At 43.5% G+C, this 19,918-nt stretch overlaps 1 protein-coding gene across 3 annotated transcripts in view; it reads left to right on the forward strand.

Moving 5' to 3' along the window:
- The window catches only part of LOC126199329 (poly(A) RNA polymerase gld-2 homolog A-like), a 162,759-nt gene that overhangs the window by 62,372 nt on the left and 80,469 nt on the right, over positions 1-19,918 (forward strand). For all 3 annotated transcript variants that reach the window (XM_049936174.1, XM_049936173.1, XM_049936176.1), the window contains exon 7: positions 4,726-4,869. In XM_049936174.1, the coding sequence (XP_049792131.1) occupies positions 4,726-4,869 (144 nt within the window). The remainder of the gene's footprint in view (positions 1-4,725; positions 4,870-19,918) is intronic.

Genomic DNA, 19,918 nt, shown 5'->3' on the forward strand with positions numbered 1-19,918 from the left:
TCCTAAAACCACCTTATTTTATGACTGTGTTCGTGTTTCCTTTGCTCTGTCCATATTTTCCCTGATCTCTTCCTTTCTTTCACTTCAAATTTCGTGTTCATAATTTTGTTTCTGAATTTGTCTCCTTCATCTATCATTTCTTTATTGATTGCTGCTTGTTTTAGGTCTTCTTCTGTTTCATGAAACCAGTTGGTTCTTTTGACTGAGCTGTTGACTACATCAAAAGTCCTCTTTGTGAGTCTGTTGTTGTTCATTCTATGTATGTGCCCAAAGAATGTCAATCGACATTTCCTGGTTGTCTGTGAGTCTGTCTATATGTTCGTATAGTTCTTTGGTTGGTCTCTTCATCCATATACCATTTCTATGTACTGCTCCAAAATTTTTTCGAAAGATTTTACATTTATCTTTTCTGTCTCAGCGATGCCTGATGCCCCGATAGTGGTTGTTCTTGATACATTGAGAGCTTCTGGTAGTACAACTGTATTGTAGTGCCTGAGTTTCGCCTGTCTTGAAATGCTTCTTTTATTGCAGTGCATCCATGTAAGTTTGTACACTTTCTGAAGTTTTCTGTTCGTTCTGTATTGGATGCCATGTTTGATCCTCCTGTTTGTATGTATTCTCAGAGGTACTTGAATTTTTCCGCTCTGGTAACCAATCCGTATTTTGTGTGCATGACTTGTGTATTATTGTTCTTTCTTTGTGTTTTCTCACATGATATCTGTAATCCCATCTTAGCAGAGGTTTCATGTAAATATTCCAGGGATTCTTGCACTTCTTCTCTGTTGTTGCTGAGTATTGCCAAGTCATCTGCAAATGCTAGGCATTTTATGATTGTCTTGTTTGCACGTGTTCTTCCTAACTGAATTCCTTTTACTTTTTCTTCCCACTGCTTGATAATTTTGACCTGGACTATGTTGAATAGAAGTGGTGAAAGAACATCTTGTGTGACCCCTGTAAATATCTCAAATGATTCTGATTCGATTTCATATTAGTCATGTGTGTCTGTCAGTGGAGTCGAAGGCCTTCATAAAATCCACATATGTAACTACAGTGTTGTTCGCCTGTCTGACCTTCTAGTGTGTTCCCAATCAGGATCTTTCCTGGTATTCGCCATTCTTTGTATCCACTTGTCGTTCCACTTTGTTCAGTAACACCTGGGGCAGAATTTTGTAAGTGTCCGGTAATAATGAGATCCCTCTGTAATTTTTAGGGTCTGTCCTGTCTCCCCTTTTCTCTGTACTCCATATTTCAAAGAGAATTTTATGAATTTTCTATGTAATATTTTGGTTTGTGAGTTTCCAGATCTCGCCGAAAATGTCATCTTACTCTGAGACTCTGTTGTTCTTTAGTTGCTTTATAACATCCCCTACCTGTGTGATTGTAGGTGACTTCGAGTCTGGGTTTGGTGGTGTTTTTGTGAAGTATAATTTTTCTTTGGGCTTCTCATAGTTGAGGAGTTTATCAAAGTATCCTTTAAGAGTATTGCAATTTTCTGTAGTGTTTGTTTCTAAAGATCCATTTGTTCTTCTGAAACATATATTTGGCGGCTGATAACCCAGTATATTTTTCCTGAATATTCTATAGAAATTTCATGTATTATTTTTCTTGAAGTCTTCCTAGATTTCATTTAGTCTATTTTTGTCGTATGCTCTTTTCACTGCTCTAATATCTTTCGAGGATTGTTTTTGGAGTTCGCGTTTCCCGGGAGTCTGGCCCCAAAGCATTGCCTTCTGAATTGTCTTCGCCAAGTCTGTTCAGTTCTCTGTTGTATTCTGATTAATTTCTTCAATAATTTTGTCTTTGCTTATCTTTTTGTGCTCTGAAACTGGTCTTATAATTTTGTTCGGTGTTGTCTTTCTATTCCTTGGAATTAGCCTAATCTTTACTTGTAGCAAGTGATGGTCAGACTCGAAGAATCCTTTGTGAGTTCTCACACTTAGAATTTCACTTGTATTTTTACTTGTTCTGGCTATGTGGTCTTTGAAATTGTCCCCATACATTTTTGGGCATTTTCCATATTGTGAATTTTCGTCTTGGTTTCTGAAATTGTGTCGACATAACTTTTAAGTAAAATTTTGACAGTACTTTATGAAATGCTCCCATTCATGTTTGTGCATTTGTGTGCTATATGTGGGCCTGTGATTTGCTTGTACTTCTTCTCTTTGCGTAGTTGTGCATTGAAATCTCCTAGTACAATTTTGATGTGTCTTTCTGGTATTTTGTTTGTCATTTCTTCTATGTCTTCCCAAAAGTCTTAAGACTTCTTGTGGTCTCTTCCTGTTGTGATCATTTATAGGTGCATGTGTGTTGATGATTGTGTATCTTTTGTTTCCTGATTTGAAGGTTGTTGTGGAGGTTGTCTGATACTGAACTGAAATCTGTGATGATGCCTGACAGATTTGTGTACTGCAAATCCTGTGGCAAACATTGTTGGTGTTCCCCGCTTGACAGCAGGTTTTCCTTTCTATGTCCTTTAGTTTTCTGTGTTGAAATGGTTCTCGTCAGTAAAACGCGCCTCTTGTATTGTGAGGATTTTGATGCGATATTTTTCTAGTACATCAGTAAGCTGTTTAAATTACCCTTTCTTAACCAGTGTATTTATGTTCAGTGTGCCAATAAAATGTTTGCAAAGAGGCTTCGAGAAGCTCCAACTCTTATCTATTTCATGATGTTCCTGGTCCCCCAGAATCTGATGACCAAAACCAGTAAATTCACTGGGGCCAGGGGTAGTGGGTATCTATCTTTCCTGTTGTTCCATCATGATTTTTTCAAGTTGAATGTGGTTGTGGTGTGTGACCTCTGGTGGAGATCACAATTGTTAAAGACTTGATTGTTGAGATCAAGACATGTGTTGCAGCCGCACCAACTAGGTGAACAGACACTGACCACTACCAACTGGATGCCAGAACAGACACTGGTGGATTTAGGAATGTGTTAGTATTTGGTCTGCCCTGGGAATTTTATTTCCCCAGTACCACCCGTATCAGGGAGGCTTTCCCCTATCTGCCACCTGGAGAGGTGCCTGATGGGGGATCTAACAAGTCCACACTGTTACTTATATATACTTATTAGCTTTCATTTTCTTCTTTTTCAGATAGAACAGCAGCATAAAAGTCTTGTTAGAAACTTCCTGGCAGATTGAAACTGTGTGCCAGACCGAGACTCAAACTCGGGACCTTTGCCTTTCGCGGGCATGTGCTCTGCTGACTGAGCTACCCAAGCACTACTTGCGCCCTGTCCTCACAGCTTCAATTCTGCCAGTACCTCTGCTCCTACCTTCCGAAATTCACAGAAGCTCTCCTGCAAACTTTGCAGAACTAGTCAGTAGAGCACTTGCCCACAAAAGCCAAAGGCCCCAAGTTCGAGTCTAAGTCCGGCACACAGTTTCAAGTTACCAGGAAGTTTCGTATCAGCGCACACTCCACTGCGGAGTGAAAATTTCATTCTTCAAGTCTTGTTAGAATTTTATATTTCAGTCATCATAATATGGTTGTTGATTGCCAAGTAGCTTGAATAACAGAGATTATGTTCAACAGAGTAATCCCCTAACCTTATGTTGTTATTCCAAGATAAACAGTAATATATTCAATTTTTTGTCTTAGGAATTTTTTCACATATTGTTCTCATAACAGTAGTAGGCATTCTTTAAAATACTTATTACTCACTTAAAATAGATTTTGCAGATTTATCAAAATCGGAGGTATTATTGGTTATTTAACATAAACTGTTAATATTATTAACAGCAACACAACTAATTTTACACAGGAGATTTTGCATGGCCTTGGGCTGATTCTTGTGGTAGATGGCTGTCAACCTAGTAGCGAAAAAATACCTGTGCGCTCTCACCTGACCTCTTCATCAAATAACATATTATATAGCAAATTTTAGTGTGTATCATTTAGGTGAGCTCTCCTGTAACACTGTACAATACACACAACTTTTTTGACAGTGTAAATTCATTTGCAGTATTGTGTTTCCTTGAGTTTAATACAGTTGTCATTCATAAATTAGGCCTATTAAACAAAAGTTAAAGTTTAGAATATCTCCCTCAAAATTCCAGCTATGGGAAATCTAGAAACACCATTGTGCTTGGAAAATTGTTAGCTACAATATTATTGAAACAGATTTCAGCACTGTGGCATTATATAAGGAAGAGTGGTATCCTGAAAGCGGGTCTTATTTGACTGATAACTTTTAAAGTGTACAATTTTGCAAGAAACTAAATACTTCCTTTGAATCTGCAAAAATTGGGCTGTGAAGCTGGCTATGTGGTTGATTCTGAGAAGGTATTTTCGATTCTAGACCAAGGTTCTGAAGATATTTTAGAGTGTTGCATAGTGATAAATGTATGAGAACTTCAAATTGTGCCTGAACTAATTAATTTTTCACAGAACTAATTGCATTGTAATGTTCAAGGTTGACAGTCTTCCCTCCACTTCGTCCTTCCTCTTTCTCCTCCTTGTTTCTTTCATGCATAGTACCTGACATACTGCTTCATCCCAGTTGAGCTGCAGCACCAGATTTTGATTTTGCTTACATGCGTGTTGACCACTCAGTGCCCTTACTATACAACGAGTTGTTGCTATTACACTCTTATTATTTATTTCGTTTGTTTTTAAAATACTATGCTCATTCTCAACAACCGTTCATTGATTGTTTTGTACCAGACCAATACCTATTTGTTATTGTAGATACTACTGTTGTTGTATTTCTGTTTGTATTCAGATTTTGTGGAACGTCCAGAGCTGATACAAGCTAAAGTGCCTATTCTTAAGTTCAGAGACACTCAGTGTGACTTTGAAGTGGATCTTAACTGTAACAATGCTGTGGGAATCCGCAACACACATCTACTTTACTGCTATTCTCAGAGTGAGTAAACAAGTCAGAGTAGTGTCATTTATTGATAATTTTTGTATAAAGTTGTTATTGTGTTGCCTTTCAGTTTGTTTCAAATCTTTCCTTTCTTCTGAGAATAAATGTTGAATTTGAAACATGGAATACAGGCAACAACTATATGTTGGGGGGGGGGGGGTTCATAAACAGTGTGAAAAGCTTATAAGGATGTTGCAGAGTAGGCTGTGTTGAGGAATGATTGTTAAGAAAAAAATTCACTATGTTGCACTGTTTCTGAGTTATTTAGCGTTGAAGTTAGTCAGGTCATGGCATGCACAAATTCAAGTGGCCCACCAGAAATAGTGTCACAAAACTTGTTCTTCATTCTGTTTCCTAAACATGAGCAATACAGTGATAAAAAAATGGATATAGGATGGTAGTAAGGATCAAAATGGAACCATGCAGAGCAGTGTCGTGTGCTATAATCCATGCTATGAGAACAACTGACACTAACTGTATCTAGCAGGCCACTTGATTGTGCAAGCACAATGGCCAGATTGGAAATCTTCAATGTTAATTAACTTGGCACAACATATCAAATGTTTTTTTTAACAATTATTTCTCAGCACAACCTACCCTGCAACACGCCGACCATTCTGTGTATTCTCTGTATGCCCATCTTTTTAGAAATGATTGTGTTACTCGGCTGTTCGATAGAGGATGTCAAATTAAATACCTTTTAGCCATCAATTTACAACCTTATTTTAATTGGCAACCAGTTTCAGCGTTTTATTATGCCATCTTCTGGTCTCTGACTGATATGTAGGAAGAATCTACCTCAGTTGTGATCAAAATAGGGGCCTGCAATACTGGTATTAGTGGGGCCTGAATATGGCATAATAAAACACTGGAACTGGTTGCCAGTTAAAATTGACGCCTGAAAGGCATTTAATTTGACATACTCTGTATATTGGTTAGCAACAGTTAATATATGGCTCAAATTCTCTGAATTGCATAAAATGTCTTTATTTGACACATTGTTGTAAAGATTGTCTTATGTTACTTATTTAGAATTTTTAGACTCTAAAATTTGTAATTGTACCATTCTTAATTGCTCCACTTAGAAAATGGTGATAAAGGTATTTCTTGAAAAATGAAGTATTGAAGGTACAATAAAAATGGCCTGAACAATATAAAATGAAGAGAACTCTTCCATGTGTGTTGGCAGTTATTTATGCATCATGGTGTCCCCCCCCCCCCCCCACACACACACACACGTTCGTGTGTGTGTGTGTGTGTGTGTGTGTGTGTGTGTGTGTGGTGTGTGTGTGTGTGTGAGAGAGAGAGAGAGAGAGAGAGAGAGAGAGAGAGAGAGAGAGTTGAATTTATGAATGAGAATTTATTTTACCTGTGCAGTTTTCTTTCATAATTTGTAGGCGTTGTATTGAATTATGTAAGCTGTTTGTGTGCATTTCTATTCATCCAATATATAGAAATGTTGAAAAAGTAGTAAACAGAAAGCTAGAGACAGCTCATATTTGCCATGTAAAAGTCAGAATCACGGGTAGTTGTATACACACTATCTACATTTAATCGCATACAGTAAAACCTCTATACAACGTTTTTTAAAGGACCATGAATTCTGAACACTGTATGGAGGAAAAAAGTATAAAGGAGAAGACTTCCCAATGATAATTATAAAACTCGAGTCAAATTTTATTGGGGATATACTACAGAAACACACAGTAAATGGTAAAAAAAAATTAAAAAGAATTAGCTGCAAACAATTATTTTAATAATGGATTTGTAAAATACAACTTCAGTCAAATTTTTGCACAAATCTATGAACTGAACCGACACAACTTGAACATCACATACGTAGAATTTTTTGAAGAAGTCAGGCAAAGATGTTTGCTTCCTATCTCTCTGGATTGCATCAGAACCATTTCGTGCTCCATATGAGGTGCTGGAAGAAGAGCAAGTGTTCAAAAGCTAGTATGAATGCTGTTTGTTTTAAGTGTGTCTATGCTGCACCTATTGATTCGTTATACTGTAGCTGAGTAGTTGCCTTTCCCTTATGTATTGCTCCATCCCGAAATTTCCGTTATTGTTATAAATTTAGATAAAATATCCTTGAGCAAACGAATGTCATTATACAAAATAAACAGTTGAACCAAAATTCAGAAGAGTAAAAACACAATTCCGTTAATAGCTAGGTAAGAGAACAACAATTACTTAAAGCCTTGAGCTCTCAGTTACCAGAAATTTTTAATTCAAATGAACAACTTTACAAAAAGATCACTCATTCCCTTCCCATTTTCAAGCATTATTCCATCTAGTGCAAAAGCGAATATTCGCACTAGGAATATCCCGCATGTATCATGTAATCAGTTGTCACGAACCAGTCTGCAGTTCCAAACATTTACAAATTGGGCACACCTTAGGTATACTGTGTAATAGGGGTACAGTGTTAAAATGATTATACAGATGTTCGCCACTTGCTCATGCGTAAAACAAAAAAATAGCACCAACAAGACAAATAACTATCACAATAAGGAAAATAATTGGTTAGGGTTCCAAAAATACGAGCTTTCCATGGAGGAAATCGTTGTGTAGGGGAAATCTACTAAATGGGAAACTTCAGCACTATACATGTGGGCTTTTGGTTGGGACCGGGAAAGATGGACAGGATGATAGAGGAAAACATTATATGGAGGAACATTATAAAGAGGCTTCGCTACATCCAGTTGCTATCTGTGATGCAAACCAGAGTCAAAACTTTTGTGCAGTCTTGAAACCTTCTCTGTTTCTTATAACAAAAGCTGCAATAATGTAATTTAAGCTGAAATGTAACTGCAAATAGTGAATACTTTTAGCATTGCTGGGGTACAAGAGTGACTAAGAGAACAGCTGCATGGCAATCAGATTCTAGTCCAAGTGGGATCAAGGTGGTCAAGAATGAGCAAATGCTCTGAGCACTTTGTGTGCCTACATACAACCAGACACTGAAGCCATGTTCATTGTTAGCCTGAGAATAACATCGAGTAATAAGCAAACACAAATTCAAAAACACAGCAGGCTGCATGTAGTGATATTAGATGATGCATGACTTCATAAACAGCAAATTGACTGTGGCCTGCTGGGTGACCCATTTCATTGTGCAAAATCGGAAGCACTAAATTGTAAGTGTATGTGGCAAGTGTGATGCCACAGGGGTTTGGGCACAGGAGGTGCAGGAGTGTAAAATATATCTGTCCTTGCACCAGCTCTGCATTGCTGTGGCCACTAATAAGGTTAGGCTGACAGGCGGTGAGGAGGCCTGTGAAGGCTTCTCTGGTGTCATCAGTAGCTTCTTCTTCCTTATTTAGATTTCAAAGGTCCATTTTAGGATTAGGTAATAGGTGGAACAGAGTAATAGCTTTTGAATACCGTTGAATTTACAGATTCTCAAAGTGGGAGGAAACATTGTGGAGGTTATCGGAATACGTTGCATGCCCGCCTGATAGCTGTGCACGTTAAAGTGCTGCTTCCGGGCTTGGAGATGTTCTAGTCCTGAGTTGAATACATTTAGCATTTTAATGATGGAGTTCTGTGTGCTAGCCAGGTGTGATGATATCAGGCTGCTACCCAAGTCCACCACAGTTTCACAATTCGCAAAAATTTACTGCACACATACAGTTGGGGGTACACTAATTCTGTCCGGAAGGAGTGAGGGTGGGAGGGGGTCAACGGTGTGGCAACAGAAAGGCTGTCTGCCCACCCCTTAAACTAACCAGCCAAGCAAAAACCATGGTAACCATGCTGACCCTGTGCCGATCTGGGACAAAGGCATAAGAAAAAATATGATTGGAGTCTGTTGTGTGAGGTGCTCCTTCGTTGACAAATTTTGACTTGAGGCAGATATCGTGGTGCGCATAATGCTAGTCGTACAGGCCATATGGAGAAAATTATAGACAATATTCATGTCATACTGCTCCTTCGAACAGGACTGCAAAGTTATATGCTCCAACTGTTAGGAATCCTCAGGTTTGTGACAAGGGAATAAATGCCTACTAGTGTGTGCACGTCTTGCAAGTTGTGATGAAGCAAGCTGGATATTTTTACTTCCCCTCTTGTTTTGCCATTTGCCTCTTTCAGTTAGGTTTTTCACTTTTAACTAATTACCGTTAACATACTTGAATATAATCTGCATTTTCATAATAGAGAAAGGTTGACCCTCAGTTTTAAAAAAAACATAACGCCAGATCTAATTTTGTGCTTAGTTTTATGTTTGTAATTGATGTTCTAATTAATGTCAACTATTCCTAGTTATTATCTTTCATTATAGGGCAAATCAGTGATTGTTTTGTAACTTAACCTTCATGTGCTCACCCTAGAAATAGTCACGCGGAGCGCTCGCCTCGCTCGCGCGGGCAGTCGGCCGACCGCCCGAGAGTTTTCATCAATCTCTTGAGGTTTTCCGTTTTTAAAGTCATATTTCCATAAAATATCGACATAAGATATCTCACACAATATTGCAAACACATTTGTAATCAAAATTATTTATTTAACAATAAAATGTACAATGGAATACAAAAAGGAACCCAAATACCCAAATGAAATATAAGAACATTTTTTTAATTGTAATGTTTTGGGGCTATATAATGTAATACTTGACTAGAATTATTCACTGTCTTAACTCGTCACAAGAAAAGCTAATTTTGCTTTGAAAAAAGAATTTTTGATTGAAAACGTCACAAACTTTTCTGTCAGACGAAAAATGCTGACAACAATTATTGCACGTAACTGTCGTGGTCGAATGTCATAGACGTTTCTTCCACATTCACCGCATTCTCGCTTTGTTTTTATATTCTTTTTGGAGCCACACAAATAACATATTCATCTCCTTGTAGGGGCTGATACAGCTGGATAAACTACGCCACTCTCTCTGTAATTTTCCAAAAATACTAACAAATCTTTTGGTAAATGCTTCAATTTAGCTCTTTCTTTCAGGTTTTCGCTCATCAGTTCCAAAGATAATGCACGTAAGAATTGTCTTCTCATTTTTTTCTTTCATATTACCTGTGTTGAATTGAAAAATGCGTTACGAATTTATTCCTGCCAAGTCAAGTAAGCGGAAAAATATACATGCAGGCCACCTTTGTGTTCTTGATGTTGAAATTCTGGAGCACATAAGGTCTACACAGTATCAACTCCACCTTTGGTTGAATTATAGTCTGTGATTTGTACAGGTTTTTTGGTATCTTCATCAATGATGTCGGTATCGTGCATTGTGGAGAGCACTACTACAGCTTTCCTTTTTTTTTTTTTTTTTTTATCATCATAGAAATCAAAATTTTGTCATCTTGACGACCGAACATGAAGTCTCCTGCCACAGCATTTCCATTTACTGTCACAAATTCTGGGGGAATTTATTTTTTATTTTTTCTCATTGTACCTAAAAAAGTGAGGCCTTTGCTAAGGAGGTATTCAGCCAACGGGTAACTTGAAACATAATTATCAGTTGTTACATTTCTATTTATTCCTTCTATGCATTCAACCAATCTAGCGACCAAGTTGTATGGTTTGTTGGAGAGTATGTTAGGGCGTGGCACTTGTTTTCCACTGTACACTTCTAAATTATATGTATAAAAAGTGCATGCTTCACACAATGCATACATTTTTAACCCGTATTTGGCTGGTGTTTAGGACATGTACTGGATGAATGGACATCGTCCTCTAAACACAACCAACATCTCATCAACAGTGACAAATTCCCCTAAACTGAATGATTTTTGGCTGTTAGCAATGAAAGAAGACAAAATTCCTCGTATAGGAGCAAGTTTGTCTGTTGTTTGATGTTCCAATCTCGTGTTTAGGTCATCAAATCTTATAGTTCATAGCAAAAATCTAACTCTATTTCGGCTGAAATTGGCTCACAAAATTGTCAGACCTCTTCCACTGCTATTGAAATATTCAGAGAAATTTGCACGGTTTCCTCTTTTGACCGCAATCAAAAACAGAGCACCAAACAATGCTAGCATTTCAGCCGTTGTTGTCAGCTTATAATCCCTTTCACGTACTTCAGAATTACTGCTTCCTTCTGCCAGTGCTTGATGTGCCAATTTTTTCCTTTCAATATAAATATACGTGTATCTTCCGATCCCTTCTACCATTCTGAGAGTGATTATACACTGAAAACTTTCCAGTTGAGTTTCACATTGTCTGGCTTGTCCTCTAGGACCTGGTAGAGTTTTGATTATATTTTTTGACTTTGATTTTGTGCTGGTAATATTGGCACTACTAGCCCAAATAGTTTCCATGTCCTTACCTATATAAAATCTGATGTCATTTGTTGGTAGCTCCTGTTGATCTATGTCATTTTCTCCCCCATTTTCTGAATCAATTTCCGACTCACTTTGATGTATATCATCTTCAGTCCCTTCTTGTTCATAATCTGGGTCATCGGAAACGTCATCTTCTAGGGATTTCTCATGGCCTTTACCCTCTGCTTCCTCTCTCTCCAATTCAGTCAAGATTCTATGTATGTCATCAGACGTAAGGTTTCGTCGTTCCCTTTAAAAAATAAAAATAATTGTTACTTTTGCCAACAGAAATTTCTTAGAATGACGAAGTGCTAAAGTAGAAAGAAAAACAGAATTTGTGAATGGCAAAATTTATAGGAAGTAATGCACATTCACTAGAGAATTGGAAGAGTCTATAAAATTGAGGAATTATAGGGGAATTACAAAAAGAAATACTTACATTCCGAAGTAGACGAGTAGAACAGTCTCGTAAGAGCTCGCAATGCGGTAACTGACCATTTTTGTAAGTGCCGTAATTGCTTGCAAGGCAGTAAACTGACCGTGTTTGTAAGTGCCGTAAGCGCTCGAAAGGCAGTAAACTGACCGCCGAATGTGTTCGGACCGGACCTAATTGAACTTGCCCTGAGAGGCAGAGAGGTGCGACTTGGACGAACTTCGAGCAGCCTCTATCGGAAAAAGGTGCAACTAGAGAGCACATGGCCCTCCCGCCGCCTCGTTACCTTCGTGGAGTAAGTATGGCGCGAAATTGCAAAAAGGCGGTCACTTCACCGCCCGCGTGAGCGCGTGAAGGTTAAATTCTATTGTTGACATATAAAAAAATAAAAGTTCTGTAAGAATTGTATAAACATTTGGAAGATGATATGCTAGTATTCTTAAAGTATCTATTTGGCTCTAGTCGGAAACATGTTACCAAACCCAGCCCTTAATTAATTCCAAAGTAATTCACAGTTTTGTCAAAAGTATTGCTTGCTTAACTGTATTTGTTAATTTCATGAATTAAACAAATAATTCGGCCTAACTTTTGTAGTAGAAGAGACTGTTAAAAAGACAGTATGTTTTAATGTATTCAGTTAATTTAATGAGCTAAGTTTTAATTGTAATTTCTGTAAATTAAACTTCGAACACTGTGTAGTTTAAGTGCCTAGTATTGTGATGATATGAGGGTCCGAATTTTGGTCACGAGACAGTCAGTCCATGGCCGAGTTTCAGACAGGGAACCTGTGTTGGTTGGAATGACGACAATGCATCAACTTCATAGTGAAATAACTGTGAAATAATTCGGCCGTGTGTAAAAACAATGACAGTGTCTGCTCCGTATGTACCCGATTATCCTTCAAGAACTGTGAACTTTGTGGTTAGGTTTTACTGTTTGTAGATGTTCAACAGGAAGCTATGGGAGCAGTATGAGGAGGTTTGCATACAAACTAATAATGAGGCTTATCAAAAGTTAAACAATGGAGTGCTGGCCATATGTAACTGTGTGTTATTGGGGGTTTGGAAAAGTGAAAGTAAGACTGTTAAATGCAACTGTGCATCTGTCGGCTACATCATTTACAGTAGACAGTACTGCACGTCCACCCCCTATTTTTTCAGCCAGTATGTCGACACTGAGGACTACAAATGAAAAAACAAAGTAGACGAGCAGCTACAAGGTCTACACATTCTTTTAACCAAGAATTAATTTGTGGCCAGTAAACATGATACTGTGGCAAGGCCTTCATGCATATGATTCTTTATTATAACTGGTGCAGTAGCTGGAGGACTCATCGCTGAAATATAAGTAAAGTGTAATGACTGTGCATTCCTTGTCCTCCATAGCCAATACCAGTGTATCATTCGCTTCATTGAGGCTGAGACAGGGAAGTATATTTCAAACTCTAGCTCTGATCCTTTTGTTAGATACTTGGCTCCACATGCATAAAACCAGAAAGCTTTCTCCGAAGTAGCAGATTTTACTCCGAAAACTGGGCTAATTTAGGAATAGTAGCAGAGAATTATTCTTTAGTACGCTGCATGCTGTAAATGTATCTGAAAACAAAACTGCCTTTTACCTGTCAAACTTCGTGACAGGTCTCATAGGCAGATAAGAGAATCTGCATTAGAATATTGAGAGATGGGCCTGTAATGGGTGCCGTACTTGTAGTTGCATAGAAGTAACACCCTCTGTTACAAACAATGTACTGTCTCTGGCAATGTGTAAGAGTGTTTGGAGAGGGCAATGAACAGCATATGGTTTGTTAGTGGATGAAAATTGACTCAATACAGATGTATGAGAAATTTCTTGGACTGCCAGTAACATCTGTGAGGCTAAAGCTATTGGCTAGTCTGTGCAGTCAAAATCTTTGATAAGACAGCACCAGTGCCACGCTGGGAGGCATCAGTGGTAAGCTCAGAGAAATTAATGTGGATTTAGTGTCTTAAGATCTTAAGTTGTGCAAATGATGCTCCCAGATTATGCCTGTTACAGTAATATTGTCAAGGTGATTGGAGGATATTTTTAATTTCTTCAGTTATCTTTGAAATTTGGCAGGGACACTTGCAAACCCAAATGACAAACAGTTGTATCTATAGATTCCTAACAGTGTATTTTGGACCAGCACTTGTTTTATTTCCTCATCATGTAGCTGTTGTAAATAGGTGTCCGCCAAATTGACTTTTGAGGTGTATTGGTTATCTGTTTGGCACTTCTTCCACTACAGATCTATGTTGGAGTGGGCATTAATAGTGGTTCTGGAATGGTCACACATTGTTTTTGTGGTGCTCAGATTTTTAATAGCTGACGTGGATGTTACCCTCAGCTAGAAGCAACTTAAAACTCCAAGTCCTCTCCCATAGAATGGTAGTTAGACATTTGGCTGGTCAGAGTTGTATCCATTATCTCAAATTGTTGTGCTGTTGGTTGATAGACTGCTCCAGAATAGGTTCCTGATGGTCAGCAGAAACAGTAGACATATGCCCAGCCTCACTACAGCTGAGATATACCACATTCTTGTTGTGGACATTGTTTACCACTTTGACACCAATAAACCCAGACAGGATTTCCATGACTGATTCTGCTTGTATGCTGTGAAATGCAGTTCGTGACGACGTAGCTGAGATGTAGTCAGTGTACCACAGCTCTTGATAGTGGGCAATGCAGAATTATACGCTAGCATTGTCAGGAGTAAATGTTCTTTTATATTAAATGTATACATGAAAACACAAACGACAATTTCAGAAATGTGTTGTTGAATGTTTTATAAACTTATTTTTGGGAGTAAAAATAACAAAATTTCCATGTTAAAAGTCAGTCTGTGACAGTATTTTGTATCTGTAAGAAAGCTAACTATTCTTGTTTAGAATCCCCCCCCCCCCTTAGTGTACTTCTAGGTAACAACTGAGAAGCTTCATGTTTTTGATAATTGAGGTAGAAGCTTGAAAGATTGGGAACTACACTGTATCGGTGACACTTTTTTGCAGACAGTATGCACATACAGTACTGAATGTAACCGCAACTTGATACCATTGTATGACACACAGTTCAGGAGATATGGCGACATAAACAGTGAGATGCATGAAAAGCTGTCGCATCGTGCATGACGTTTAAATTTATTACTTCTTTGCTACTGTCTCCATTCGCTACACATTTTGCAGGCAGTATCCACATATGCCGCTGAATGTACCTACAAAATTGTATCATTGTACGACACACAATTCAGGGGACATGACGTCAGAAACATTAAGCACAAGACCAGATGCTGAGTGGTATGGGTGTGGACGCACAGCTAAAAATAAATACTTGGGCAATGACAGGTCTCACTGCTAGTAATGAAAAAATCAAGAATTCTGGCTGACCAATCCTCATTTCATTGTTTCTCGATGACATTGTCACGTAGAGGAAGGTGTAAGTAGCTGAATGGCGAACACTTAACTTCATGTAATGGAGGTTTACTTGGCACTTGCACATACAAGAGCTCAGAGCGAACTGCCTCCGGCCAGAACACATACAGAGTATATACAGTGACAGAACATTAAGTACAATGATTCTTGACATTTGTGGATACTTCTAGAATGTACTCGAACTGAATATAGAAATTAAAATTTTACAGTTCAGGTGAGTTTTGAACTCACGACCCTCCATGCAACAGTCTAGTCTCATAACGACTACACCACGGTTTCTGAGACAGTATTATCTGTCCAGCATTTATCAACTGCTTCACCAGTGTTGACGTAGGTTTCATCTAACCATGTAATTGAATAAATATCCTGTCCAATAATTTTATTGAAGAAGGTGTTATGAACTGTAACAAGAGTCTTTTCGAGCAACAGTTTCATCTATCTAAGTTTTTAAAGTGGAAGACCATACTTTTGAACATCATTTTAAGTGATGTGTGAATGCGTGGTCTCAAATAGTTATGAATTAATTAAATCTTCTTGGGCTTCCAGTTGTGCCAGGTGGTTAAAATCTCTCAGCCTTTCGACTGAGCTATCCTTGCCCATTGTCAAGTGGTAGAGACTGCTGTGTTACTAAGGCCTCACTGTCGTAAAGCTGCACTGCTGGCTGTGACGTCATTCTGCTCTGTTCCTCACCAAATGTGGAAATGTCTTCGTCCTGTGTCAATCACACCCGCTTCAACCTAAAGATGGCTAGGTCCCTGGCTGTGCTGAGCTGCAAACCACTATCCTTGTTGATGGTGTTTTCAGATATTTTTATTTATGCTGCTTCTTTTCTGATGCTATCACAAAATCCCTTCATCATAATGACAGATGTGTTATCAAATAGTTTGGTGTAGATTTTATAAAGCATGTTTTGCCACAGCAGATTTTTCAAAACAGTGTAGGCACAAGCACATCTTGTGTTCCATCTGGCATTGCTGCACAGTGCATAGTGTTTGACCGACATAGTAGCTACCACACTGACATGGAATTTGGACACTCAAAATGTTCTAAACCGAAGATTGTCCTTCACAGGCCTTATGAGATGACATATTTTTGCTGGGGGCCAGAACACTAATGAGCTGTTATGTCTCTTCAGGAGCCGGCTAGTCTTTCCTGACACTGTGCCACAGGAAGGCAAAAACACAAGTTTCTTGTTCTCTTCTTTGGTGTTTTTTTTCCCTGCGTGTGTCACCAGGAACAGATTGATACCTGGCAGTGATTATAGCTATTTTCCCGGAAGCCTTTTTGGAGGTGGCTTAGTTCAAGTGACAGATTTTCAGCATCTGAGATGACCTTTGCTTGGTGGACGAGGATGTTCAGAATGCCATGTTTTTTGCCAGATGGTGGTGTCTAAGAGGGTACAGATACTGATTCATGTGTGTAGGTTTCCTGTATCCACTGTGTCTGAGACAGCCATTAGTTTTCCAGTGAACAAGGACATCAAGGAAGGGCAGCGCACCATCTATCTCTGCTTCCATCGTAAACCTAATGTGTTTGTGAATGCCATTCAGGTATTCTAAGAATTCTCCCTGTTTTATACATCTGTAGAGCTATATGGTAAAGCTGTGATTGACATAATTGTGTGCATCACATAGAGAACATCGATTTCATCAACCATATTAAACATGTGTGTCTTGAGCAAAGCGATATAATGCTTATTTTTGATGTGGTCTCCCAATTTATTCATGTTACTATCAGAGACTGCATATATCTCCGCTCCCAGTTATTTGATAGTATGATTGTGGGATTGTTTAAGCTCATGTTGACATCATTGTATTTCTTATACTGTGGCCAGTATTTTGACCAGTTGTTCAACATGGTGATGGGAAGACCGTTAGCTCCGTCCATAGCCAGCGGTTTTGCAGAGAAATGTGAAGACTTCGTTTTGGACAAGGCTCCAGATTTCTTTTATGGTTATGTTGATGACACCTTTATCATCCGGGCCCACAGATGTGAAAAAATGGGACATTTCTTAGAACACATGAGTAGCATTTATGACCGAGTTAGCTTTACTGTGGAATTAAAGATAGATGAATCATTGCACTTCCATGATGTCCTAGTTTGCTAGACAACTAATGGATGCATCAGTCATGGTGGGTACAAGAAACCTACATACATGGATCAGTATCTGCACTCTCTTAGACATCACCATCTGGCTTAAAACAGTGGCATTCTGAACTACCTCATCCACCACGCTAAAGTCATCTCAGATGATGAAAATGCGCCACTAACATCTTAGCCACCTCTAGAAAGACTTCCAGGAAAATGACTACAATCACCACCAGATATGACAGGCTATTTCTGGTGAGATGTGCAGGAAAACCACCACTGAAGAAATAGAATAAGAAACCACCTCCGAAGAAGAGAACTAGAAACTTTTTGTCTTTCTGCGACAGTATCGGGGAACGACTAGCCGGCTCCTGAAGAGAGAAGACATTTTATCGTTGTTCCGTCCCCAAGCAAAAATATGTCAGCTCATAAGGCCTATGAAGGGCAACGTACGGCTTAGAACATATGGAGTGTACAAAATACCTTATCAGTGTGACGCCTACTATGTCGCTCTGTTCAGTCTGAAGCAATGCCAGACAGACACCAATAATACTGCCATCTTTAAGACTTGCTAGTGTGTCCCTCCCCCGTGCACTCTCCCCCTCCCCCGTGCACCCTCCCCCTCCCCCGTGCACTCTCCCCCTCCCCCGTGCACTCTCCCCCTCCCCCGTGCACTCTCCCCCTCCCCCGTGCACTCTCCCCCTCCCCCGTGCACTCTCCCCCTCCCCCGTGCACCCTCCCCCTCCCCCGTGCACCCTCCCCCTCCCCCGTGCACTCTCCCCCTCCCCCGTGCACTCTCCCCCTCCCCCGTGCACTCTCCCCCTCCCCCGTGCACTCTCCCCCTCCCCCGTGCACTCTCCCCCTCCCCCCGTGCGCCCTCCCCCTCCCCCGTGCGCCCTCCCCCTCCCCCGTGCGCCCTCCCCCTCCCCCGTGCGCCCTCCCCCTCCCCCGTGCGCCCTCCCCCTCCCCCGTGCGCCCTCCCCCTCCCCCGTGCGCCCTCCCCCTCCCCCGTGCGCCCTCCCCCTCCCCCGTGCGCCCTCCCCCTCCCCCGTGCGCCCTCCCCCTCCCCCGTGCGCCCTCCCCCTCCCCCGTGCGCCCTCCCCCTCCCCCGTGCGCCCTCCCCCTCCCCCGTGCGCCCTCCCCCTCCCCCGTGCGCCCTCCCCCTCCCCCGTGCGCCCTCCCCCTCCCCCGTGCGCCCTCCCCCTCCCCCGTGCGCCCTCCCCCTCCCCCGTGCGCCCTCCCCCTCCCCCGTGCGCCCTCCCCCTCCCCCGTGCGCCCTCCCCCTCCCCCGTGCGCCCTCCCCCTCCCCCGTGCGCCCTCCCCCTCCCCCGTGCGCCCTCCCCCTCCCCCGTGCGCCCTCCCCCTCCCCCGTGCGCCCTCCCCCTCCCCCGTGCGCCCTCCCCCTCCCCCGTGCGCCCTCCCCCTCCCCCGTGCGCCCTCCCCCTCCCCCGTGCGCCCTCCCCCTCCCCCGTGCGCCCTCCCCCTCCCCCGTGCGCCCTCCCCCTCCCCCGTGCGCCCTCCCCCTCCCCCGTGCGCCCTCCCCCTCCCCCGTGCGCCCTCCCCCTCCCCCGTGCGCCCTCCCCCTCCCCCGTGCGCCCTCCCCCTCCCCCGTGCGCCCTCCCCCTCCCCCGTGCGCCCTCCCCCTCCCCCGTGCGCCCTCCCCCTCCCCCGTGCGCCCTCCCCCTCCCCCGTGCGCCCTCCCCCTCCCCCGTGCGCCCTCCCCCTCCCCCGTGCGCCCTCCCCCTCCCCCCGTGCGCCCTCCCCCTCCCCCTCCCCCGTGCGCCCTCCCCCTCCCCCTCCCCCGTGCGCCCTCCCCCTCCCCCTCCCCCGTGCGCCCTCCCCCTCCCCCTCCCCCGTGCGCCCTCCCCCTCCCCCTCCCCCGTGCGCCCTCCCCCTCCCCCTCCCCCGTGCGCCCTCCCCCTCCCCCTCCCCCGTGCGCCCTCCCCCTCCCCCTCCCCCGTGCGCCCTCCCCCTCCCCCTCCCCCGTGCGCCCTCCCCCTCCCCCTCCCCCGTGCGCCCTCCCCCTCCCCCTCCCCCGTGCGCCCTCCCCCTCCCCCTCCCCCGTGCGCCCTCCCCCTCCCCCTCCCCCGTGCGCCCTCCCCCTCCCCCTCCCCCGTGCGCCCTCCCCCTCCCCCTCCCCCGTGCGCCCTCCCCCTCCCCCTCCCCCGTGCGCCCTCCCCCTCCCCCTCCCCCGTGCGCCCTCCCCCTCCCCCTCCCCCGTGCGCTCTCCCCCTCCCCCTCCCCCGTGCGCTCTCCCCCTCCCCCTCCCCCGTGCGCTCTCCCCCTCCCCCTCCCCCGTGCGCTCTCCCCCTCCCCCTCCCCCGTGCGCTCTCCCCCTCCCCCTCCCCCGTGCGCTCTCCCCCCCCCCTCCCCCGTGCGCTCTCCCCCTCCCCCTCCCCCGTGCGCTCTCCCCCTCCCCCTCCCCCGTGCGCTCTCCCCCTCCCCCTCCCCCGTGCGCTCTCCCCCTCCCCCTCCCCCGTGCGCTCTCCCCCTCCCCCTCCCCCGTGCCCTCTCCCCCTCCCCCTCCCCCTCCCCCGTGCCCTCTCCCCCTCCCCCTCCCCCTCCCCCGTGCCCTCTCCCCCTCCTCCTCCCCCGTGCCCTCTCCCCCTCCCCCTCCCCCTCCCCCGTGCCCTCTCCCCCTCCCCCTCCCCCTCCCCCGTGCCCTCTCCCCCTCCCCCTCCCCCTCCCCCGTGCCCTCTCCCCCTCCCCCTCCCCCTCCCCCGTGCCCTCTCCCCCTCCCCCTCCCCCTCCCCCGTGCCCTCTCCCCCTCCCCCTCCCCCTCCCCCGTGCCCTCTCCCCTCCCCCTCCCCCCT

This window comes from Schistocerca nitens, chromosome 8 (assembly GCF_023898315.1).
Source record: "Schistocerca nitens isolate TAMUIC-IGC-003100 chromosome 8, iqSchNite1.1, whole genome shotgun sequence".
NCBI lineage: Eukaryota > Metazoa > Arthropoda > Insecta > Orthoptera > Acrididae > Schistocerca > Schistocerca nitens.